Consider the following 25,986-nt stretch of genomic DNA (forward strand, 5'->3'; position numbering starts at 1 on the left):
TCGGGTCGGATGCATCATGTTTTGAAGATATTTACACGTATGTATGGTATCATGGAAGATCTAGACTTGCGTCCCCGTTGTTTTCCGGTAAAAGAAGCAACCATGATACCCAGATGATAAACAGCATAAAGACCACGTATCTCAGAACCTCGGCAATCTATCAAACGAAATTACGGTACCAAGACCATATATCCGAGAGATGCGCCACACGAGTTACGTAGTTCATTATGTTTATATACCAAAAACAGGTTCTTATATACACGTAAAACCTACCGATGCAACGTATAATGAAGCTGTCACATTTAATAGTTAATCTCATATATATATATAGCCATAGTCCTGCACCAGATACGACTAACCGATGTACTATCATTTCCCTTATATCTCAACACGACTTCATTTTAGATTTTTCAAATGTTTTTGTATTTTTCTGAAATTTATCCTACAACTAAGTAAAATATTTTTGGAGTTTTTCAATATTTCGAAAACGGTAAGAACTATACAGAAAAGATAAAATAAAGTTTCTATGCGAGTTTTGAAAGCATTTTACTCTGGGTTGATCATGCCAATCATTCGGACCAGATTTTCAAATCTAGCCCGATCGAATGTTTTCGTAAACAGGTCGGCAAGATTATCCAAGGTGTCTACCCTAACCACTTCTATCAACCCCTTCTCAGCACAGTCGCGAATAAAGTGATGCCTAACATCTATGTGCTTAGTGCGTGAGTGATTTACCGGATTGTTTGTTATGGAAATGGCAGAGTTATTATCAACAAGGATAGGAGTTCGAGTAAAATTCAAACCGTAGTCCCTCATTTGCTGCTGAATCCACAAAACCTGAGCACAACAGCTTGAAGCAGCAATGTACTCGGCCTCGCACGTGGATAGAGAAACGGCAACTTGCTTTTTGCATTGCCAAGAGACAAGACGGTTTCCAAGAAGTTGTGCGCCGCCAGAGGTTGACTTTCTGTTCATCCGGCACCCTCCGAAATCTGCGTCAGCATACGCCATCAAATCCAGACCACCTTCAGCTGGATACCACAATCCAAGCTTAGGCGTTCCTTTCAGATATCTGAAAATACGCTTGACAACTTTCAAGTGCGATTCCTTCGGAGTTGATTGGTACCTAGCACACAAACAAACAGAGAACATAATATCTGGTCGTGAAGCAGTTAGATACATCAATGAACCTATCATTGCTCGATATAGAGTCGGATCCACTTCAGGATCTTTCTCATCATCGGGTGAAAGCTTGAGATTTGTCGGTAGAGGCGTGTCATAGGGTAAGCTATCTTCCAATCCAAATCTTTTGAGAATCTCATGGACATACTTTGTCTGGTGCACGTACGTCCCGGTATTTTCTTGACTCACTTGAAGACCTAGAAAGAATGATAACTCGCCCATCGCGCTCATTTCAAACTTTGACTTCATCACCTTCTCAAACTCACGACACAACTCTTCATTTGAAGAACCAAAGATTATGTCATCAACGTAAATTTGCACGATCAGAAAATCTCCCCCTTTCTTCAAAATGAACAATGTGGAGTCGATTGCACCACGCGAGAACCCATGCTCCAAAAGATGTTTTGATAACGTCTCGTACCATGCTCGAGGAGCCTGATGGAGACCATAGAGAGCCTTGTCCAACAAATAGACCTTGTCGTCTAACCCTGGAACTTCGAAACCCGGCGGTTGGGACACATACACAGTTTCATGCAATTTCCCGTAAAGGAAGGCGCTTTTCACATCCAACTGATAGACTTTGATACGCATGTGTGCAGCAAAGGCTAGAAACAAACGAATAGCTTCCAGTCTTGCCACCGGTGCATAAACTTCTGTATAATCAATCCCTTCTTCCTGATTGAAGCCTTGAACAACCAACCGTGCTTTGTTTCTGACAACGACACCCTTATCGTCCTTCTTGCACTTGAAAACCCATTTTGTGTTGATTGCATGCTGGCCCTTAGGAAGATCGACCAAATTCCACACCTTTAACTTGTCGAACTGAGCTAACTCCTCTTGCATAGCCTCACACCAAGAATTATCCTTCAGAGCCATTTGATAGTTCTTCGGCTCTATCTGAGAGATAAAACATTCGTGCAGGCTAAGATTGTAGATTTCTTCTTTCTTGATAGCAGAGAACAGACATTGCATCTCTGAAATACTCCTTCGCGTTTGCACTCCCGCAGTTGGATTCCCAATAATATTATCAACAGGATGATGAATATTTGTTCTTGGAACTGGGATTGCCGGAGCTTGAAGATTGTTTCCCAAATTCGATTGAATCTCCCCCTCAGCATTTGCATTACTACTAGAAGCTTCACCATTACCAGAAGACGCAACAACATTTGGATATGCTGAAAAGTCAACGTATAGATCACCACTCGTAGATTGAGCCGCTGCATTGGGGATTTGCTCAGCAACAACATCATTTACGATCGAAGAATCAGCGACTGGAACATTCGAAGACACATTAGTAGGAATACTTGCTCTCCAGCTCGCATCCACTTCATCTTGGTTCACAAGATGTGTGTATACAACCTCCGAATCTTCTTCTGAAACATCAGGAAGATCAAACGAATCAAATAATTTATCATAATCATAACCGCTTTTGGGACCGAATTCGGACGGTGGAGGATCGAAACTCAAAGGAGTTATGTCAAACACGATCTCCACTATTCGCTTCTTGATGTTATAAACGCGTTTGTTTGGAGTTCCATTGGCATAACCCAAAAAGAACCCAATTTCACCAATTTCCCCCATTTTCGGAGTATCTTTGGTGCGTTTGATAACACACTTAATCCCAAAAGGCTGAAAACCGGATAAGTTCGGTTTCCTGTTTTCAAGCAATTCATAACAAGTTTTATCTTCTCTTTTGACAGTAAGCACATGATTTAACACATAACATGCAGTGTTCACCGCCTCGGCCCAGAAGAAAATTGGCAATTTTGATTCAGAAAGCATAGTGCGGGCCGCCTCAATTAGGGTACGATTCTTCCGTTCTGCAACTCCGTTCTGTTGAGGAACATATGGAGCGCTGAACTGATGAATTATTCCCATTTCCCGACATAACTCATCCATATACTGATTCTTAAATTCAGTGTCGTTGTCACTTCGGATTTTCTTAATAGGAAGTGAATAATTTTTCTCAAGTTGTTTGAATAAATCTCTTAAAATACCAGCGGTTTGATCCTTTGTTTTTAAGAAAAATACCCATGAGTAACGTGAGAAATCGTCAGTGACAACTAAGCAATAAGACATACCACCAACGCTAGCAACATGGATCGGGCCGAAAAGATCCATGTGAAGCAACTCAAGTGGTTTTTGGATTGAGTTAACTGTTTTCGGTTTATGAGGCTTTCGTTTGATTTTTCCTTTTTCACATGATTCACATTTGTTGTGCATATTGAAACTACGTAAAGGAACCCCCAACACCAAGTTGTTTTTCACTAAGTGGTTCATTTTTCGCAGATGCACATGGCCCATTCTCCTATGCCAGAGATACGATTGATCTTCAGTCGCCTTTGAGAGTAAACAAGTCACTGGAGCAGATGAGTTAACCAACGGGCGCATGTCCATGACATATGTGTTATTCACCCTTGGAGCCCTCATAACGATCCAATCTTCAGGAACAACAAATCCCGGACGCAATACGAAGCAAGCTTTATCAGTGAACAACATCGTGTACTTGTTATCACAGATTTGAGAAACCGACATCAAGTTATGCTTCAGTTCTTCAACGTAGTTCACTTTATGCAGCGTGATTTTTCCATTCGACACGGAGCCTTCACCGGTGATATAACCACCCTTTTCACCGGCAAAATTCACATAACCACCACGAAATTGTTTAAAATTGTTCAATAATTCTTTATTTCCTGTCATGTGTCTGGAACAGCCACTATCGATATACCAAATATAGATAGCCCTCTTCAGCTGCTCCTACACTCCCCAACAAAAATTTAGTTAGAGTGTGGGACCCAAGCCATGATGGTCTTGGGTCGTCCTGATTCGTCAATATAAGAAAACTCTTTGAAATAACCATCATCGCCTCTGTGTCCACCATTTCCATTTCGGAAATTGTTGGAATGAGTCCCCGCAAATCGTGGATTGTACAGAGTTGACGATCTGTTAGTATAACCAGAGTTTCCATACCCTCGGCTTCCATAGTTTTGGTAATTGTAATTTTGATTGCTGGGAGGCTCAAAATTCCTACCAAATCTAGGAGCATCTTCTTGTCTTGAGAATGATCGTGGACGATTATCCGAATGCGGTCTTTGATTTGGAAATCGGGGGGGGGGGGGTGACGCATTTCGATCATTCACGAATCTGTTCTGTGCATGAGGTCTAGCATAGTTGTTGTTCGAACCTCCAGAACGATTGTCATTCTCAACTCCTTGAAAGGTGACATGATTTTGTCGTCTGTGAGGGGTTTTCTCACGAGTATCATGTCTTTGAGGCACATTTTCCGATCTGTCCCCACGGTTTATAACAACGGGTTTCTCCTCTTGATCCTGTTTTTGTTGTGATTTAACATTTGGTTTAACATCAGGTTTTACTTCTTGTTTAATCACTTTGTTTTTCTCAACCTTTTGATTTTTACCATTTTTCTTTTCAACATTAACTGATTCATTTTGTGGCTTGTCAACAAAAGGTTTCTTTTGATCAGGATCAACAAGTGATTTACCCCTGTCATCTGGACAGTCTGCTGCTAAGTGTCCTTTCCCACGACACTTGTAGCATTTGCGAATTTTCGCAGCGTTCTTCGGACGTTCCTCATGATCGGTCGAAGATGATGAGCCGTTGGTGGAATTTTTCAAAACTTGGTTCACAAACTGAGAGTTGGAACCTGTTTTGATTTTTACTTCTTCTTTGACAAGATCCTCCCATTTAACAAACTCAGTTTTAGGGATATTTTTCAAAGTCTTTTTAGTTTTCCCACGTGACTTAGGTTTTGACTTCTCATTTTGAACTTGATTGAAAATTTCTAAAATCTTGTTGCTTATCAAATTTTCAATGTTTTCAAGGTTCACCTCATTTTTCTTTGAAATTCCACTCTTCTTCGACTGATCTGAGTCAGTGACTTCATCTGGTTCAGATTCTGACTCACTTTGTGGTTCAACTGTCAGAGGAGTCTTTGGCACAAAATTTGCCAATTCAGGGTCAATGCTTGGCATCGATGTATAATTATGGTTTACCGGAGGAGGCACCTTGTTATAACCAATGCCAAACATTCCTTCCTCAGATTCTTTGAGACGTTGGCTGTTAATACAGAAGTTCATCACTTCGGATGAATCCCTGAACTTTTCGATATTTCGTTGCAAATCTAAAATCAGATTATCTTTTTCCAAAATGATTTTGTTCTTTTCCAAAACACAATTTTGATTCATTTCAAGTTCAGATTTTAATTCCTGATTTCTAAGATTACCCAAAGCCACAAGTCTCTCAAATTCAGAGATATCATTTTTCAGTGCTTTTATCTTAATTCGGTGTTCTTTATCCGAATTAGATAAAACAGCAATGAGTTCTCTGGATTTTTCTAAATCTGCAATTAAGTTTGTGTTATGAAGTGCATATCTATCAATCTTAGTCACAAACTCAACACATCTAGCACATCGCTTATCTACAGAAGATGATTTTACCTCAATGCCAGCCATGAATGCACAAGCCTCGTTTTCTACGGAATTTTCTTCCAACCTTTTAGCTTCTGCGTCCGCAAATTGCTGCATTTCAGCTGTGGAGATGTTGAATTCAAAGCGTTCTCCTTTTTCTCCATCTTCTGTCTTGCTAGGCTTCTCAACAGTCTCTTCGATCGAAGGACTTTCATTCTCAGTAACATTCCCCGAATCCAACTCTTCCCCAAGAACTTCAGCTACAACTGCAAGCTCCTCAATGCTTGTCTCTTCAACAACCTCTTCATACACTTCTTCGTTCACAATTTCAGCTATAAATGCTTGTGACACGATAGCTCCTGAGATGTCTTCCAAAGCACAACCCCAGTCATAAGGCTCAGTCACACTCTGTAGAGGTTGAGCCACCATAGCATTGTTTGTCGAAGATGTGGTATTTTCAGACCCACTTGAACGAGCACTTGAGTTGGAGTTAGCATTTGATGCATTGTTTTGAGGTCTTAAATTGTTTCCTCGGGAGTTGTTGTCTCTGTCAGATCTTTCCATCTTCGGCTTTCGACAATCACGTGCGAAATGCCCGTAGATCCCGCAGTTGTAACACTTTACCTTTGACATGTCAACCCCCATTCGAGTCTTTGTCTGACCCCCTATGAACTTCCTACCCGTCTTCAGCAGAAACTTCTTCGCTCTACGGACTAACAGAGCCATATTGAGCTGTAGATCAAGTTCTTCCATCTCGTCTTGATCTATCTGATCGAAGTCTTCATCGAGACTTGACGGTTCAACGAGCTTCCCAAGACAGAAGTTCTCGTATGCAGTCATGAAGGACGCCAACAAACCCATATTTTCTTCAATCAACTTCAAACCGCTTGCATCTATCTTAGGAATGTTCACACTTGTTCCTTGAGATTTCTGAGCGCTACTAGAAGAGTACATCCCTTGATTTGAATTGGTTGTTCCACTTGAACTGACAGTGTTGCTTATGAAGGCGTGATCACTCGCAGGACCTTCATTCTCCGAATACAAAGCAACACCGACACCACCATTACTACCCTTATCCGTCGGTTTCAAAGCCTTATACAACTGAGGATCTTGGATCTTCTCGAATTCAGATGCTTGATCTTCCATATTCCAAGCGTAACCCCTCAGCTTCTGAACAACTTCTTCCAATGAAAGCTCTTCGTAGAGAACACCCTCTCTGATCAAAGCGGTGTACATATTCCATTCTCTCGAAAGACAATTCAGAAACTTCTCAACCTTCTCGAATTCAGTGTAGATACCCTCTTTACTTCTATCAAGCTCGCTCAGCAGATGATAAAATCGATTCACTGTGTCATCGAACGATTCATTCTTTAAAGCCTTGAACACAACGAATTGAGTCTTCAAACGTTCGAGACGTCGTTTCTTGTACATTTCGTTTCCTTCATATCGCTGGATCATACTATCCCACAATTCCTTTGAGCTATTTCTCTTACGGAACGTGTGAAGTATAGATTGTGTCATTGCCATCGTTATCATTGACATAGCTTTCTCTTCACAGTCATAAAACTTTTTCTGGTCGTCAGTAAGCGCCAAGTACGTATCAATCGTCAACGTACGTACTGGAGTAGCTCCACATCCTTTAACGATGCACAACCAGATTTTGATGTCTTTTGCTCGAACATATCTTTCGAAACGCTCCTTCCACTCAGGAAAATCAAGTTCGTTGATCAACAAAGGAGGTTTGTCGTTACTTCCTACCTCAGCATTGTGCTTGAGGTTTTGCACCATTGTAGTTAGATTGTTGTTTACCATTCTTAGGAAACAACAGTGGACTTCCAAACAGTGAAGTGAGCTTCAATCAGAGTGTGAACCCCGGATCACAGAAACCTGAAATAAACACAGACAATAGAGAAACTCGGACTAGACTGTTAGAAATCAAAAACTCAGACACAAAAAGGACACTATAAAAATTTCGGACACACAGCACTTATACCTCAGACTAGACTGAGAGTATTAAACTTGGACACTAACTACAAAATAAAAGTAGACTTAGACGATAAACTCGTACTAACACCTAAAAAAAAATAAACTCACTCCAAGTTAACTAAAACTCGGACACAAGCTTTCTAAACAAAAATCGGACTCAAATATACTAACTAAACTCGGACATATCAAATGTTATTAAACTCGGACCAATATAACAAGAAACTCGGACTATATATATGTTTAAAGAACTTCGGATGTATCAAAACTATCTCGGACCCTTTTAATATAAAATAACTCGGACTTATAATAACTTTTAAATAAACTCAGACCTCTATATCTTAAATACTAAACTCGGACTAACTAATATAATTAAACTCGGACAACACTAAATAATTAAACTCGGACAACACTAAAATAATATATAAACTCGGACCCACAGTTACTTTAATACTCGGGCTATATATATATATTAAACTCGGACCAACTATAAAACTATTAATACTCGGACTTAATTTTTTAAACTCTGACACATATATAACTTAAAAAGTCGGACTCAATGTAACACTAAAATAACTCGGACGCAAAAATTAACTTATAAACTCGGCTATATATATTAAACTCGGACAATAGATTAATCATTAAACTCGGACTTAATAGACAACTAAGAAAGTACCTCGGACAGGATAAAACTCAGACACAAATTTCCTAAAAATAGAAAAGATTGGACAACCTAAGCAGAAACTCAGACTCTTTAACAACTATAAAAAGAAAAACTCGGACCAGGAGAAAAACTCAGACTGAATTGAAACTCAAACAAGTCTCAAAACTCAGAAAGGAGCCAATCTTCGGAGTATCTCCCCAATGTGACTACACACTGGTTCAATAATACCCCGGAGACACAAACACAAAGTGTAAACCTCAGACCAAGCTTCCAAAGATCAAAACTCAGAATTTTTATCTCCTTCAAAGCTCTGTATGAACAAGAACAAAAACCCCTGTAAAACCCAGATGAAGAAAACACTAAGAACTCACTAAACTACTCAAAATCCATCATCCAAACATTAGAAATGAATGAAGAATCATGAATAACACACAAAAACACACTAAAATCTCACTAAACCCTATCAAAGTATGAACTAATCTCACCAAAACCTTCAAACTAAGAACACCTACAGTAGTATGAGCACACTGCTCTGATACCACTTGTAAGGCCTCCTAATCCAAGATCTCACTCAGCTAAAGCAACCAAAAGGTGTGCAGAATCCACCTGATGATCAACCACTGTAGATGAACACAAGAATGCAAGGATTTGAGAGAGAAATCAAGAATACACAGAGTATTCTTGATGAAGATGAATGACGTCACTCACACAAAGCGCCGCCAGACAAAAGAGAATGATTAGGGCACAGAAATTCACACAGAATCGTTACCTTGTCTATTCCATATTAAAGTATATATACAAGGTGAAACCCGGACTTTCAACACTAAATAGAAAGCCCGGACAAAACATAGAGCACAAAGCCAACACAGAGTTTTTGCCACAAAACTCAGACAAGCCTAATCTATACAAAACTCAGACAAAGCTAGTCTAAATAAACTCTGTCTAAAATTAAACTCTTTCCAAAATAAACTCTTTCTAGCCAATAAACTCTTTCTAGACAATAAACTCTTTCTAGACAATAAACTCTTTCCAAACTTTGGACATTGTTCAATAAAGACCCTAAATGTTGGAAGCCTTGCACTTATCACCCAAAAGTGCATTAACAATTCTAAAGAAGTCGCCTGCCTGCCTGGCTGGAGTTGTTTGGATATAATTCTGTAACTTGTTGCAACTCTCCTTCGTTTTCTGTTTAGGGTTTCATCATTTTGTTCTTCAATTCAATCAGGTCTTCCTTTTCTGATTATATCCACCAAGTTCCATACTTTTCAACAAAATCAATCATCTAAACCAATTTTCAACATAGTATATTCAAACCCTACCACAAATGGATCAATTTCAATCACAAGATTGGGTGCAATCACTCCACCAATTTGAACACATTATTGCAACCAGTAGCGAGTCATTACAAGTAGAATCACTAATAAAACTATCCCACCTGTCGAACCGCATTCCGGTGACCATATTAGTATCCACTGTCCCAATCCTATAGTAGACCTTCTTGACACATCCACAACTAATTCACTGTTAAAAGCCTCTGTCTATTGTTTTAAATGTATATCTTGTCAAGGAGATGGGAAACTCGCCGTAACGATAGGACAATCCAGAGCGATTCATCGCATATTATGCTTGTGCCCCAATCCGAACTCCCTTTACAAAGAGTGCTTCTTAAATGTATTAGAAATATTGTAGCCTTTGACGGGCCTAACCGGGTTAATTTTGTAAGAATCGGTGGATTAAAAGTTGTTATCGTTGAATTCGGATACTTGCCCGGATGATAGTTTAAGACGTTTGTTACTAGATATTTTGAGCGCGCTTGCTCTTTTACGAGAAGTTAGGAGATCGGTTTTTAATCTCCGCGCGGTTGGTTTACTCGTGGAAGCGAGGAAAATGGTTTCTCGGGCTCGGGCCGGTCAGGCGATCGGGTTGGTTAAAAGAGCAAGGCGTGAGCTTGTTAACTCGGGTGCGATAGAAGCTCTTGTTGACTTGCTTCGAAACGGTGATGTTTCGACCAGATTAGTAGCGGGGAACGCGTTAGGGGTAATATCGTCACATGTTGATTATATTCGGCCCGTTGCGGAACATGGGGTTATTCCGTTATACGCTGAGCTTCTTCATGAACAAGAGCCGTTGGGTAAAGAGATTGCGGAGGATGTATTTTGTATTTTAGCTGTTACCGATGAATCGATGATAATGCCGTTGCAATCGTTGAACATTTGGTGACGATTATGCGAGGTAATGATAATGAAAGTGTAGGCGCAGCTGCTGATGTCGTGTGGGACCTATCAAGTTATAAACACGTATTACCGGTTTTTCATAGCTTTGGTGTGATATCTCTTTTGGTCGAGCTTTTGAGGAGTGATGATAGTAATGTTAAGGAAAAAGTTTGCGGGGCAATCAGTCAGTTGAGTTACGACTACGCTGAACGGGTTGTGATTGCGGATTTGGGAGGAATTTCGGTTTTGATTAGCATGTTAGAAGATGAGTCGAAGTTAAAGATAATGCTGCTCAAGCGCTTGTTTGTTTATACGAGGTGGTGTGATCGAATGTCAGGTGCGCTGAGTCATCCTGTGTTCCTGAGGGTGCGGGGGCAGATGGTGCAGACACGCGCTGCGGAGTTACGGCTGGCTGAATCGGTTAGACAGATGACTGTCGATGAGCTTACTTGGAATCCTGCTCTGGGGTAATATTTTTTTTTTTTTTTTTTTTTTTTTTTTTTTTTTTTTTTTTTTGTCGTATGTAATTACTTCTAAAGTTCAAACCATGTTATACTTTATGAATATTTTTGAATTTTGAAATTTTAAGTCTTTAAGATAACATCGTTTGAATATTTACATTATGTTGTTTAACCATGTTATGTTTTTCTCTCATTTATGTCATTATTACACATTAACCAGTGACTCACACTCCTTAACAAGGTATCATGGCTCCAAACCTTTGACGCTTTCTTACATTATTTTTTTTTTTTAGAGTAAATTGCATTTTACGTTCATTAACTTTGAGCAAAATTGCAGGCGATATCCTTTAACTAACGAAATTACACCGGTTGTCATTTATGTTAGTGTTTCTTATCAGGCGATGTCCTTTTGCCCTAACACAGTTAATTTTTTCTGTTAACTAACACCAAAAAAAAATTAAATGTGTTAGGGCAAAATGACACCGCCTGATGAAAATCAGTAACATAAAGGACATCCAATGTAATTTCGTTAGCCAAAGGACAGTGCCTGCAATTTGGCTCAAACTTAAAGGATGTAAAATGCAATTTACAGTTTTTTTACGACTTGAAGCCGATCTCATACTCTAGAATCATAGCTGGAACTAGAGCGTCCACGGTACTCAGCAACGAGCTTTGCAAAGGATGTAGATTTATTTTCCAACAATTTTAAAGGCGAATCGTATTCCTCAACCAGTCCTGCAATAGAATCAACGATTTTAAGATAACAGAGAACGTAACTCACAAGTAACTACGAATATAATTAAGATTGATCAAACCTTGTTCCAAGACTAAAACCATGTCACCGTTGAGCACAGATGTGATCCGATGTGCAATTGTGATGACAGTTGAGTCAGAAAAATGCAGACCAAGTGTTTGTTGTATTGTGTGGTCGGTTGATGTGTCCACTGATGCGGTAGCCTCATCAAGCACTAAGATCTTGCATTTTTTAAGTAGTACCCGGCCTAAACACACTAGTTGTCGTTGACCCATGCTCCAGTTCTCTCCGTTCTCATTGACTGCAACAATTTTATGAACTAAAAAAAAAAACAGACGTATTCTCATGGCTATTTTGAAATTTCACGTTTGGAGAAAAACCTGCTGAATCGAGTTTTCCTTCCTTTCTTCTAACTTCATCTCCCAGCTGACACTGATCTAGAGCCTAACGAGTCAAAATATACTAGTTAACAAGAGGCAGTATCCCGTTATAAAATCAGAATTTAGGCTATTTTACCTTCCAAATCTGTTCATCGGTGTACTGTTCAAGCGGATCCAGATTGCTTCTTACACTCCCTTGAAACAAGGTTGGATCTTGAGGGATGATGCTCAATCTTGACCGTAGATCATGAAGCCCGATCGAGGATATATCGACCCCATCGATGAAAATATGTCCCCCTGCCGGTTCAACAATTCTAAAGAGCGTTTGTATGAGAGTTGATTTACCGCTTCCTGTTCTTCCTACAATTCCCGTCTTTGTTCCGCCATGAAAACTGCATGTAATTCCTCTCAACACAAGTGGCATGTGTGGGCCATACCGTACCTGAAGATCGCGTATATCCACTTTTCCATCCGATGGCCACATATCGTCGGGCTTGCATGTCTCTACAATAAGAGGTGCCTCACTGGGTATAGATGTGTATTGAAGTATTCTTTCGACGGAAATAATGCTGTTCTCCATATTGCATAGTTTCCATGTTACAGAAGCTTGTAGGATGTTTAAGTTAAGCGCGTAAGTCACTGCTAACCCCGCGATTCCTTCATGATTGAAGAAAGTCATATCGTAAACATGTAACATAACCCAAAATATGAATTAGGGTTCATAAAAGTTATATAAAACTCGATTGCTTACTTGGATCGATGGTCTCCTTTGGGACGATGAGCAAGAAAACTAAGAAAAAAGCGAATATAATGGACGACAAAAGCTCCACACGGATTGATAACCACTCTATAGCACCGGCACTGTGAAACTTTGGCCGTGAATACCCATCGGTTAATTTCATATTTGTGTGGTGAAATCTTTGTTCTTGTTGAAAGCTTCTGATGGTGGTTAAACCCGATACAGTTTCTGAAAAATGTTGTATTATTGGAGCTTTGCACACGCCGACTAGTCGTGCTAACTCTCGCGCTGAAGATATATAATAATGCTAACAAAAAGAAAAAAAAAGTTAGGTTGTTGATGTTGCTATATTATGCAGGTAGTTTTAACTTTTTAAAGTTTTAAACGACGATACCTGCAACCATATGCAAATAGCAATAACGGGAATGAAAACCAGGAACACCTGCCAAGATATCTGAGACATCATAGCAATAACCGCTAGAAGCTGTACAACCGCAAACGCAAAAACACCAACTGCGTTTGGAATTGTCAAATCAACCGCACTTTGATCTGTTGACACCTGTATGAAGATCAATTATGCTCATATTTACTACTAGATATTATATAAGTTTAATATTATTAACTTACTCTATTTAAAATGCGTCCGCTCGGTGTAGCATCAAAGAAAGACATTGGAGCACGAAAAATGCATAAATGCATTTTATTAAAGAGTAGATTAGCTGTCTTATAACCAGCCGTTGTAAGACACACTGCTCGAAAAAATATGCAAAATGTGCTTCCAACCGCCAAACCAACGTACACAGTTATGAGTGTGGGGCCCCCAACGGGGGGCACCATGTCTTGTGACACGGGTGATGCCCAAGCCAACCAGTAATTACTCACAACTTGAAGTAACTCGAAAAAAATCGCTGCAAGCAATATACAAGGCACAAGGGTGCCACCATATGTACTTGTAATGTATTTCCAGTAGATAGAAAAACCAACACTTCCTTTTCCGCGTTCTTCTTTCTGAACGATTTGTTCTTTTGTCACCTTTGTGTCGTCCGATATAACCTCGACGTTATCTTTTTCATTGACTTTTGTGTTTTCGGATTCAAACTTTGTATTTATCGAATCAATTATTGACAATGCTTCTTTATGTGCACCAACAAGTTCCATAAAGTCACTTCCTGAATCAAGAATGTCATTATACTTTCCAGCTTGTTTGATCTCTCCACCTTTCATAACCTTATTGAAAATTCAAACATATAAAACTTAGTAGTGCTTCTATATACAAATTGACCCGTTTAAAGTAGACTTAACTGCCATTTTCATCCTTATGGTTTGTCCAATTATGTCTTGGCCAAAATTTCCAGTTTGTACAATTTTCGTCCCTGACATTCTTGAAACATGCCAGTTCCGTCCAAAAACTTAACGTCTATTAGAACCTGCCATTGCCATTTAATGAAGGATAAAACGGCATCTTCCTTTTTTACACCATTTTCCATTTTTTTAAATTTTCTGTTTACAGGGTTTAAAAAAAGGAAAATGACGGTTTTACCCTTCATTAAACGGCAGGTTTTAACAAACGTTAAGTTTTTGGACGGAACTGGCATGTTTGAAGACCATTAGGGACAAAAATGGTATAAATTTGAAATTTGGCCTGGATTGACATAATTAGACAAACCATAGGAACGAAATGGCAGTCAACTCATTATTAAATTAAAATAAAATACAACCCACATTGACCCGTTTATAAAGAAAAGAAGAATCTCACTAGCTCACCAGGACAAGATCAGCAGCTGGCAAGAACTCTACTTGATGAGTGACATAAATAACCGTTTTCGATTTCAGAAATCCGAGTACACATTCCTGTTATGCCAAGCTTATATAAAGAATCCTTACCAACGTTTATACTATTAAAACTTATGAATTAACGAATTTTTAAACTTTACTGACTTTAAATAGATGGCTTCCCGTATGAGCATCAACCGCGCTAAATGGGTCATCAAACAGATAAATATCAGCATCTTGATATAAAGCGCGCGCGATCTGTAATCTCTGCTTCTGACCACCACTCAAATTAATCCCTCTTTCACCTATAACTGTTTGATCACCAAAAGGCAGGATTTCAAGATCTTTCTTCAGCGCGCATGCTTCGAGAACCTTCTCGTACCTTACTCTATCCATGTCTTTACCAAACAGTATATTCTCTTCTATCTTTCCGCTTTGTATCCATGGAGATTGCGCGACATAAGCTTTTGTACCAGTAGTAACGTTCACACTTCCCGTCACTTTACTCACTTCACCTAGAATACACGACAGTAAACTCGATTTCCCTGATCCAACCGTACCACAAACAGCCACCTTCATGCCATGTAAAACTTTGACATTTATGTCGTTTAACGATACATTGCAGGATAAAACATCCCATGAAAAGGTTCCGTTAATGATTTCAACTGCAATGTCCGAGCTATCTCGTGGAGATGTCTGAACCAGACCAGAATCTAAGTCGGGGAGATTAAGGTATGCTGTGATACGATCTAACGAAACTTTAGTTTGAGCGATCATTGATATGGTGTCGGGAAGATTGTAGATAGGTTGTTGGAGTATTTTAAACGTTGCGATCGCCGACAATATCTTTCCTGATTCAAGTGGGACACCGAGGAGCATACATGTTGCAAAAGTGACTGCAGCTATGAAACTCGGGGCGACCCAAAAGATCGATATGATTGTGGTTGAGGTGCACAATAAGCTTTTCAACCATTTTGTTTCGACGCTTCTAAGTTCACGAATTTTCGACAAAAACTTCATCTCCCATCCTTGAAGTTTAAGGATCTTCATGTTCCTTAAAATTTCAGATGTTTTTACCATCCTGTTGTCTTTAGATTTCATTAGTTCCTCTTGAAACTTCTCTTGTAAACTTCCTAGAGGAATGTTACTCAACATCACGAAACCGATTGCAACTAATGCACAAAGTGAAGCAAACCCGAGGTTTAGATATAGAATGACTAACGCGATACCAACTTGCAGGATTACTAGCCATGGATCATGTATGTACCAACCGAAATCACCGATTCTTTCTGCATCAATGGCTATGAGGTTAGTGATCTCCCCCTTTGACTGGCTTGAAATGGTCAAACCCTTTTGGTATATCATTGCAACAAGGGCTGCCCGAGCCCGAATTCCTCCTTTTTGAAGCTTAAAGAACCAGTGTCTTTGTGAGAGAGATTCGACAACTTTCGCAGCAAAGAAGATGAAAACGAAAAGATAACCTTCGGGTCTAGACTCGCGACGTCCATTGAGGAACTGAACAAATGCATCTATGAGGTAAGGACCGACGTAAGACGCTAGCGTGTAAAGAACCGCGAGGATGGCTGTGGTTAATATGTCCATCCATGTTGTATGGATCAAAGCTGTCACCAGGTTGAAGGTTGTGAGTTTGTTGCTGATGAACCGATCGTGGTCTAGTTTGTTTTTTAAGATGGGAAAGGATCCTTTTGCGCTGTCTAGCCCGGATAGGTCGGGGATGTCGTCGAGGTCTAATGGTTTCTTGTAACCAATGGCAATCAATGGGCTCAACCAAGAGAAGGTCAAATGGCTAAAGATGCTGTATTCTGCATAAGTGGTTACAGGTTTAGAACTGTGGGTTATGAGTGGTTGTTGAAGATCATTATGTTTCGGGTCAGCTGCAAGATCTTGATCACCACTCAGCATTGCAGTTTCTAGCTGTGTGGGCCTGTAATGCAGATCATAACATACTATAAAGATATATTATTAAATTGTTTCTTTATTGTAAACTAGGTTAGTTACTCGTGTATTACACGGGTTAAGTATCATAAAGTATATAAATATCTTTGTTAATATATGTTTTAAATGAACCGGCCCATTGTCTTCATTCATGATAACAAAACATAACTGAATTTCAAACAACATAGAAAGCGAAAAACCAATCAGAACTTTAAGTGCACAACAGCGTTATCCTTATTTGTGAAGACTCCAGTGAAGTCAACCATAGAGTCGGCTCCAGCAACACCATATGATGATATCTCTTTTTGGTTCCTAAAAGTACAAGGGAAAATAAAGATTAGAGAATTGAAAGAAATAAAAAGTTCCCATAGTTGAAGTTAGTCTTCAAATGAACTTTACCGGTTGATGATACCTTTGGAACCGATCACTCGGAAACAAGTATTGCAAGCGGCAACAACTCTTCACACTTTTTGTTGCAATACGAGAATACAGTGCCTCAACTCTTGGGTGCAATAGGGAGATTTAAAGATGAACTCAATATAGATTTGAAGTTCACAAAAAAAGATTCATTTTTTACTAGACAATCCTAGAATTTTAGAATATTTTAGTAATTATTAATTTATAGTTTCGCTGGGACCAATATATTTACATTGGGATTTCAAAAAAATTATTGTCTTATTAGTTTATCGACTGGGATCCAATTTTGTACTGGTCCCAAGTTTGGACCGAACAAATTATTAATTTTATCTAGGTTAGACCGTGGGGTATGGTAGGCTTGGGTTGGGGCTTTGGTTGACACGTGTAAATTTCAAAACTCAATTCTTAAACCCACTTTGGATGGGGTATGGTGGGGCTTGGGTTGGGGGCTTGGGTTGAGGGTATGAGTTGACACATGGGAGCATGTGAAATGGCTAGATTGGTTTGGCCATTGAGAGTCTGCCATGTCACTTTGCTAGCCCACCCCACGCCCGGCTTGAAAGCCAAGCCCCAAGAGGCCACGCCCCAACCCAAGCCCACCCGGGATGGTGGCTTGGGCGTTTTCCCCCAACCCAAGCCCCATACCCCATGGCCTTATTAAGTATTGAATTATTGAGGTTCTACCTTACTTCTAAACGTCAAGTGTCCAGACGACCCAAGTTTCCATATCCACCTATCATCCCCACCCCAAATTTAAAAGAAGTGACTGCCAAACAAACAATCTTAGCACTTAAAGCACAAAACAGAACTACACAACAAACTTAATTAACATCGCTTCTGGACGGACTTTCTCGTATTAAAACAATCAAAATTATACTATTGAAAGAAATTGTGTAAACAAGTACTCCAACAGTCCAACCAAGAACACACTTAAAAGAAAAAAACAAAATCTTACTTTGAACAAACCGAAGAAACATTGAGTGTTGAGAAGCCAAGGGATAGTTTAATCAAAAGTAAACCTGATTCAATCAAAAGAATTGATCCAAACAAAATTGAGACACTGTGGTCGCAATAGCGAGTTCAAATAGAGAATCAACAAAGACTATGATGAAAACTTTGAACGTGTCTTTCAATTTCTATTCATAATAAACCACGTGTCATCAATTTAGGTAGGCAAAGGCAGCCACGTGTACTTTCATTTTGATCTATTAGTACAGAGATAGAGAGGAGATTTCTTCACCTAGTAGAAAATATCTATTACAGAAGTTAATTTGAGTGGGATAATCTATTGGCACACCTAACCCATCTATTCGCACACTTTTTGAATTTAATACGCATCGTGTATTGAATAAAGTAAAAGACTTGACACACTGACAGGTGCATGTGTTGTCAGGCAGCTAGCTTAATACGCATCGTATAGGCCTATACGATGCGTATCAAGGAACTGAATTTTTGAAGTTTATTTTTTGGTGTGTTGTGTCGAATGCGAACCCGAGAAACGAAAGGGATTTTGAGCAATTGGTCGCGGACATGATAGATAAAGATCTTGACACGATCATATCCATTTTCAAGTGTTAGACTAGATAGTCCAAGATGAAATATATTAAAACCATTCAAGCCGACCAGTCTACAATGTGTTATGGTGAGATTCTTCAAGTTTGCACAGTAGGAGAAAAGACCAGCACCTTTGTCAGTAGGGGCGTGCAAAAAACCGAATTAACCGAACCATAACCGAATTAACCGACTGTGACAACTGGCACAAAACCGGTAATTCCCGTACTCTTTAATTATTGTTTAATGACTACAATTATGTGCTTCAATGTCAACATTGACTGATTACATGCTAAACAAGTGAATTCATGCATGTTTTATACCACCAAATATTGCTTTAAGCATTAACGAGAGCGTTGCGTCAGAAATACTAGTAAACTCACCGGTAAGACACAATGTGTCAACAGAACTGCAGAAGGCAGACAGACATTAGAATTAGGGCCTAGGTGTAGGTCCAACGACAAGAATACATTAAAACCCAAGAGTACATACAAGGGTTTATGTATAAACTTTACGGAAGCTAAAATACGCACTAAAAAGCACCCGAAACGCACTTTAAGTGCATAATTTTAATAAATTCAGCTCTAATCAGCTTTTAACAACATAAATATTATGCAGAATTCATGTTTTAACATCCAGAATATTTCCCTAAGTGTCGGGAATTGAAAGTGCTACAAAAGGATGCTTAAAAGACACTAAACGGTGCAATTTAGCACTTTATCGAATCGGTATCTAACCGGACAACCAGACTTTATCCGGAACATAAAAATATTGTCATTGACACTGTTTTCCTTTTTCTGAGCCAGTTAGGGTCCCCGAATACCCTAACACCCGTTATAAATTACAACACACATCATACACTAATTAAACTCCTAACTTAACTAACTAACTTAATCATCTAGTTGGAATTCAACCATGAACCCCCCCCCCCAAACGAGTTCGGTTCCCATGTGGGGACACCCCCACAAATTCTTGATTAATTTAATATTACATGCTAAATATCTAGGAGACATATGATCCTATGGTTAAGACCACTAACTAGTTCTATAAATAAACCAAGAGCTCATGCTACATTCATTCCAAACACACAACAAAAAAATTCATCTCCTCCTCTCCCTCTCATTGAGTTCGGCCGAAACCCCCTAGCACCACCTCACCATTTTCAAGTTTTGATCAAAGCATTTTACATACATACAAGTGTGAAGGATCACGTATAAGGAAGCTCGGTGCTTACGGAATCACAAGGACCTCACCACGACGCTATTAACCACCCATTTTTCGTCTAGTTTCTTCCCTAGCCACGAGCTAGTAGTAAGTGACTCTAAACGCCTTCTTAAGCTTGTTTAAAGTGGTTAATAAGAAATTTGTCGGATGAAAATCATGAACATATAAGATCAAAGTTTAAAGTCTACTAAAAATGATGAACAAAGTGGTTAATGAGTAAATATTGGTGTAAAACTCTTGAAACTTGTTTTGTTATGATTCTTTTATGTTGTTTAATGCTAGTAGTAGTTCGGATCGCCATCTAACCCGACTGGATCATGTTCATGGAACGTGAACTAGTGTATGTTAAAGAATGAAAGTGATAAGATGATGAACACTACTACATATAAACATGAACTTGTGTAAAAGTGATTTTCTTATAAAATGGAGTTCTAAACTAGTAGATCTAAAGATCTACAAGTGGTATTTTTGAAGAACCAAGTGTAAAATGAAATCATGTTTTAGAAGCCGGATCTTTCATAAACTAAAGGTGATTTTGTGAACACACAAGTGTGTAGACACTTGTGTAACGAAAGGTTTTAACAAAGAATTATTTTTATAATTTTTGACCCAGAAGTTATAAACTTCCACTTTCTTTAAGAATATGGTTTTCAAGAAGCCAATTTTATTTACGAAAATAGAAAGATCTACAAAAATAATGGAAGGTTACTACACACTTTTACATAACCCACAAGTTCATGTGTTTGCGATTTACGTATATTTTTTACTAGTTTAGTGTTTGAACATTGTTTGTTGATGATGGGAAAATTGTTGACTGAATTTTTGAAAAGAAAATGATACGCTAGTAAGCGTGGCCACCTCCAGTTACAGAGGAAACTCTGGCAAAATTTTTCCAGAAATATAACACTTGGAAATACTTTAGTAACAAGTGTTGTGAATATATTTTTAACTAGTTTTCCCAAATAAAATCCGCCATGATTTTTATTACAAAATTTCCAAGTGTCGGAGGTGGAATTTTCGTAAACGAAACTTGTTAAATATATATATTTAGAATATATATATATTTCATAGTAAAACGCTTGTGTGATTTTATGATTATCTTGTGAACTGTATGGATGTTATTTTAGAGTAAAAACATAAAAAATACACATACAACATACTTGGGCAAATACAAGAAAATATATTTGCGAAAATATATTATTTGACAGAATAGATAAGTTCGACAAGTTATGAACATAAACTGAAGTTGGAATCAAAGAATACATAATTCGGGTGCAAAGTGCAAACATACAAGATACTTATATTAATTTTTGAGAAAATAATATAAGTAAAATACATAGTTAAAAATATAAAATATTTTTAACACAACAATAACATTACAAAAAAAATAGTGACTTGTTCTTGTACGATACAAGTCTAGTGACTAACGATAATAAAAACACGTTTAGGTCACGACGCACTATAAGCAAAACCGGTGAAGTTTACGACGCAAAGGAACGCAAAGTTGTGAGTTCATGCTCCCCCTTTTCTTTAACTGTTTTTGTTTTACACTTCGGGGGTGAAATACATGTCACAAATTTTACATTGTTTACATGTGTTATGATGGGTACAAAAACATTCAAGTGAAACATTCTAGACCATGTCTCGAATAGGGTACCATAAGCACCATTAATCAACGTATACATTCAGACCGCGGAACAAAAGGTTAGATCTAATGGGTTTCAGGCAACCCCACTCTTGGCCTACTTCTACCAATGAGTGCTTCTGTGTCTCAGTCAAAGTTGACAAAAATGCCTAGGTTTGGTGACTTCCTATGTCGTGACATATGTTAGTGGCCTTGCAAACCACTAGCAATCTCACACATTCAAAAACAGTCATAGTACCCAGTTACAGATACGTTTTACAAGTTACATTCAAACATTCATACATTCTACAAGTTTCATACTATGTTTTCATTCGAGTATATTAAACATTCAAATCAATCAGTGCATGAATTCATACCAACATTATGTTGATGTTTTTCCAAAACTCACATGTATTTCAGGTAACTAGGATGGATGTGCGCGCGGTCTTACTTATGCTTGTGGATGTCGCTATGTTTTTCGTTAAATAAAGTTGTAACTTTTAAGACAATATGCTATCACGTGTTGTAAACACTTGACTTATGTTTTCAGTAATGTAATGTTTGAAGTTATTTTTGAGCATATAGTATGTTTACCTTTCGTATGCAATGAGAACCTTTCATGATCACACCTCGTGCTTCCGCCGCAGAAAGGGGTGTGACAGATTGGTATCAGAGCTGCGATTGTAGTGAACCAGGATTCATTCTCGAGTCTAGTCTACAATCTCTAGGATCCTTTCACGAAAATGATTTTTCAAAGAGTTTTCATTGCATAAAACTTCCCGCGACATCCACTGCCTGAAACTGTTTACATGAGTCTAGAAAAGACACTATGAGACTTAGGGTGCACAAGAGTAGCACTTGTCTTTAACTGAGAAATTACTTGCAATTATGTGTGATAATTAGCATATACATGTACTAGATGTAGAATACCACTGGTATACATGACTTTACCTGAAAACAATGGCCTAACTGAAGGAAGAAATACGAGGATGAAACGAACTGTGCGGACTGTGCAAGGAGTTACGTAATTATGGATGCATACATAATTATGGAATTCAGTGCACAGAAACCACAGCAAGTCTTGTCACGTATAGATTCCCTCAGTACAAGAAGAGGGTCAAACGTATACTCTTTGGAGTAACGACTTAGGGTATAAAGACGAGAACCGCCAATGTGAAATAAGGTGCCTACCTAATTATACATGCTTGTTGCTGTATGAATTGATTTATGCATTGTGCGGATTGTTTGATGTCACTTATGTGGTATATGCCTGCATATATATATACTACTACTGTCTCATATGACGATATCAAACAAATGTCTAACCTTATTGTGTTATGTTCTGTCAGAACATGGCACCAAGAAGAGCTGTGAACGCTCGTGATCAACCTCCCCCTCCCCCACTGCCAATGACTGCTGAAGAGCTGAACACTCTACTGGAAGAAAGGATCTCTGCTGCTATCGCCCAGTACTGTGACAACCCAAGTTTCCGACTTTCACTTTCGCATTTATTGTGCGTTGACTTTGACTGGTTGGTCGTTTGACTTGTGGACTTGAAATTGTACGCGTTGTGTTTTAATGAAACGTATTGTCATTTTGCATATATGTGATTACTTGTTGTGTAGAAAATAATATCAGGATTATTATAAGACGCTTAGACTAAATCACGTAATGCCCGACGAAACAGAATTATATTCGCCATTTAACCGACTCGACGAAACATATGTGTTTCGCCGAGCCTGGATTCGCCAAAACCGCCAAAGCCCAAATCACGGCCCAAATTAGTTTGCGTTAAATATATACTAGATTAAGGGGACGGTTACCAAGAGACTAAAAACCCTATTCCTCCTCTAGTGCGTGACGGCAATTGCAAGATTCCAAACCCCCTCCATTCGATCAGTCTAGTGACTCTCCCTTTCGGTAAGTGCACTATTGTTGAATAAAATCAATTGTTTAAGCTATTCGTTTATTATCACTATGGTTTCTTGATGAACGCAAGATTCAATGATGTTATGTATGTAGATACATGTTATTATTTACAACTGTTATGTATGTGTTCCTGAATGATCTGCAAATTGATTTATAATTGATGATTAAGTAGTTTGAATATTCTCATATCATTGGTTGGAATATGGTTGTGTGTTATTGGTTCATGTATCGGCTGGCACTAGTGTAGGTCCAATCACAATTTTTAGTAGCAAAATTAAATTGACTGCATATGATTATTGGATAGCCACTTTGATATGATAGCTTATATGTATTCATGTACAGCGTGATGATGATCTGGTTAGTTTTATGAGATTGAGCAAATCAATATTATCAATCAATATTATAAAGCATGCTGACTTTTGTAAATTCCAACAGCAAAAGGAAAATGTCGGCTAGTAACATGGTTAGGGGTGTAGAGTTCAAGGCCAAATGTTAGTAAGTGGCAGGAAAGCATGTGAGTTTGGGCGGCCATAAATTCTGATTGGTTGGGTGTTGGGCGGCCAATGAAGCCCATTGGTTGTGGGCTTGGCCCAACCGAATTATAGTGGGTGGCGGCTAGTCCTTACACATGGCCATCTCACTTTAGTTTATTAATGATAATTTTCGGTCAAACTTTCCGAGTAGCATTGATTGCCGCCCACCATGCTAGTAGGTGCACATATATTGTCTGTTGTAGACAATTAAAAATTGGTTGTATATTGTTTGCAAGTGGGGAATATGGGCGGCTGGGAAAAAGGGGGTCCAATCGGAAGTATAGCATGTGATAACTTAAGATTCATGACAAATGTGTTGTGTTGTTGCCGTTAAGCGATTGGTGGGGTGGGCGGTCAACCAAAGCCATTGGTTGTGGCTTTGGCCCAATGGTGCTTGAGAAATAAGGGTAGTATATATTAGAACATCCGACTTTTAACCCCAAGACCCCATGTCCGAGTTTTGATCCCTCTTTGTCCGAGCTTTGTATGGGGACTTCCCTGTCCGAGTTTAAAGGGGGGGAGCTCCTTAGTCCGACTTTGTGTTATTATATGTGGTCCGATTTTAGTGTAAAAACTGCTTGTCCGATCTTATTTACCTTAGTGCCTGGTCCGAGCTTCACTAGTATGTAAAGGATCTGAGGTTATAAGAATGAATCCTGTCCGAGATTGTATAAAGGATCAAAAGTCCGATTTACTTATGCTTATACATGTTTGAATGCATGATATGAAATACAGTGATGTTACATGCTTTGAGTTCTGTTACACTTGAAAAGATTTTCTGTTTGTGATGGCAAGTCCATGAGAAACAACATGCTACTATGCTCTACCTGTATGTGATTATGTGACACTTGACTGAATGATACCATATGCGCAAACAACCTTTATCATATCATTCCGTACACAATGAACGTACATAACACAATTGCTTGTATAACAAAGACTTGTAAACCCTATTTGCTTGCAATCACTTATCTCGGATTTATGTGCAATGCATCCTAGGTCGTGTGTACCGGACTTAGACAGTTAATTAATCCTAGAAGCAATAACATACCGAGCAAACCAAGGTGAGTTCACACAGCCAAGGCATGGGTTCCCAGGGTGGGAATGGGTTGGATGATTACTTGTGCATACTTTGATACTGTAACGAACGATTAAACTGTTGATGCTTACGAACTACTCAACTGCCTTCGCACCCACCCTGGTCGGTAAAGACTATGGTCGCGAACGAACTGATAAATTGCCTTCGCACACACCCTGGTCGGTAAAGACTATGGTCGCGAACTAACGAACCTAATCTTCGCACACATGCCTGGGAGGCCGCGATGGAACTGATACGATATGAAACTTAACTGAACGAACGCACTATTACCCAAACTAAACTATTAACTGTGAACTCGCTCAACTAGTTTGTTGATTATCTGCTGCATGCCTTGCAGGACCTTAGGTACATATTGGAGCTTGCACAAGGAAGGAGCAGGTCGTTGTGGGGCTTGGATCTTGATCATCTTATTGAACACTTTTGATATTTGACATTTATTTGCTATGAGTTTTACAATAATACGCTTCCGCTAAACAATGACAACTTACTTATGTTTTGGAAACACCTTTCATATGGAATTGGTTTGGTTTATATTGCACTTACTTTTACTTTATACAATGTTCTGTATGATTGGTGGCTTGATCCTGGTCAGTCACGCTCCCAAGCGGTGATACTCCGCGTGTGGATTTTGGGGGTGTGACAGATTGGTATCAGAGCCATTGGTTATAGAGAACTTGGTTTTAATATGGAAAAACGTTTTATTAAAACCAGACTATAACCAGAACAGTGCTCTCAATGATCCACAACGACGCTTCGCTCCACGTGCAAGACTCAACCTCCTAGGTAATAAGGTTCATGTTTATTACCTGTTTGCTAGAATTGCATAGAACTTGCTCGTAGTATGCTTACATTACTTTGCTCACAACTTGTTATTGCTTGAGAACACATACGTGCTTACACTCTTCTGTCATCGCACTATTCGTGAACCATTCTTACTTATGCTACCTTTACTGTTCGATCATGTCTGGACGTGTTGACATGACTCAAGCCCAGTTGACGGCTCTCATTAACGAACAAGTTGCTGCGTCACTTGCAGCCGCACAAGCAGGAGGTATAACCTGCTATTCCAGACCCATT

At 38.9% G+C, this 25,986-nt stretch overlaps 1 protein-coding gene and 1 pseudogene across 3 annotated transcripts; one reads left to right on the forward strand and one right to left on the reverse strand.

The window, feature by feature from the left end:
* Window positions 1-9,747: 9,747 nt before the first annotated feature.
* Window positions 9,748-11,040, forward strand: LOC110945086 (annotated as a pseudogene).
* A 169-nt stretch (window positions 11,041-11,209) lies between these two features.
* LOC110865962 (ABC transporter C family member 3) lies at window positions 11,210-18,060 on the reverse strand. 3 transcript variants are annotated; one of them, XM_035974626.1, is made up of 11 exons: window positions 16,945-18,059; window positions 16,743-16,844; window positions 14,742-16,521; window positions 14,568-14,654; window positions 13,431-14,030; window positions 13,198-13,362; window positions 12,816-13,110; window positions 12,201-12,721; window positions 12,065-12,128; window positions 11,746-11,985; window positions 11,210-11,665 (listed from the first exon to the last, which is right to left on the reverse strand). In XM_035974626.1, exons 2-11 carry the CDS (start codon window positions 16,796-16,798, stop codon window positions 11,547-11,549), a joined length of 3,927 nt encoding a protein of 1,308 aa, XP_035830519.1. In that variant the 5' UTR covers window positions 16,799-16,844; window positions 16,945-18,059; the 3' UTR covers window positions 11,210-11,546. The 3 variants fall into 3 exon arrangements, with proteins under 3 accessions (XP_035830519.1, XP_035830518.1, XP_021971000.1); XM_035974625.1 differs by having other exon boundaries at window positions 16,932-18,059; XM_022115308.2 differs by lacking the exon at window positions 16,743-16,844 and having other exon boundaries at window positions 17,905-18,060.
* Between the last annotated feature and the right edge of the window lie 7,926 nt (window positions 18,061-25,986).

This window comes from Helianthus annuus, chromosome 6, assembly GCF_002127325.2.
Source record: "Helianthus annuus cultivar XRQ/B chromosome 6, HanXRQr2.0-SUNRISE, whole genome shotgun sequence".
NCBI lineage: Eukaryota > Viridiplantae > Streptophyta > Magnoliopsida > Asterales > Asteraceae > Helianthus > Helianthus annuus.

Bases quoted from the DNA above. Each gene is read 5' to 3' on its own strand.
- LOC110865962 (XM_035974626.1), bottom strand. From the start codon at position 16,798: ATGGTTGACTTCACTGGAGTCTTCACAAATAAGGATAACGCTGTTGTG. The intron at 13,363-13,430 runs GTAAGTTAATAA...ATCTTCATACAG, and splicing joins GCGGACGCATTTTAAATAGA to GTGTCAACAGATCAAAGTGC. The intron at 12,129-12,200 runs GTAAAATAGCCT...TTGACTCGTTAG, and splicing joins CCGATGAACAGATTTGGAAG to GCTCTAGATCAGTGTCAGCT.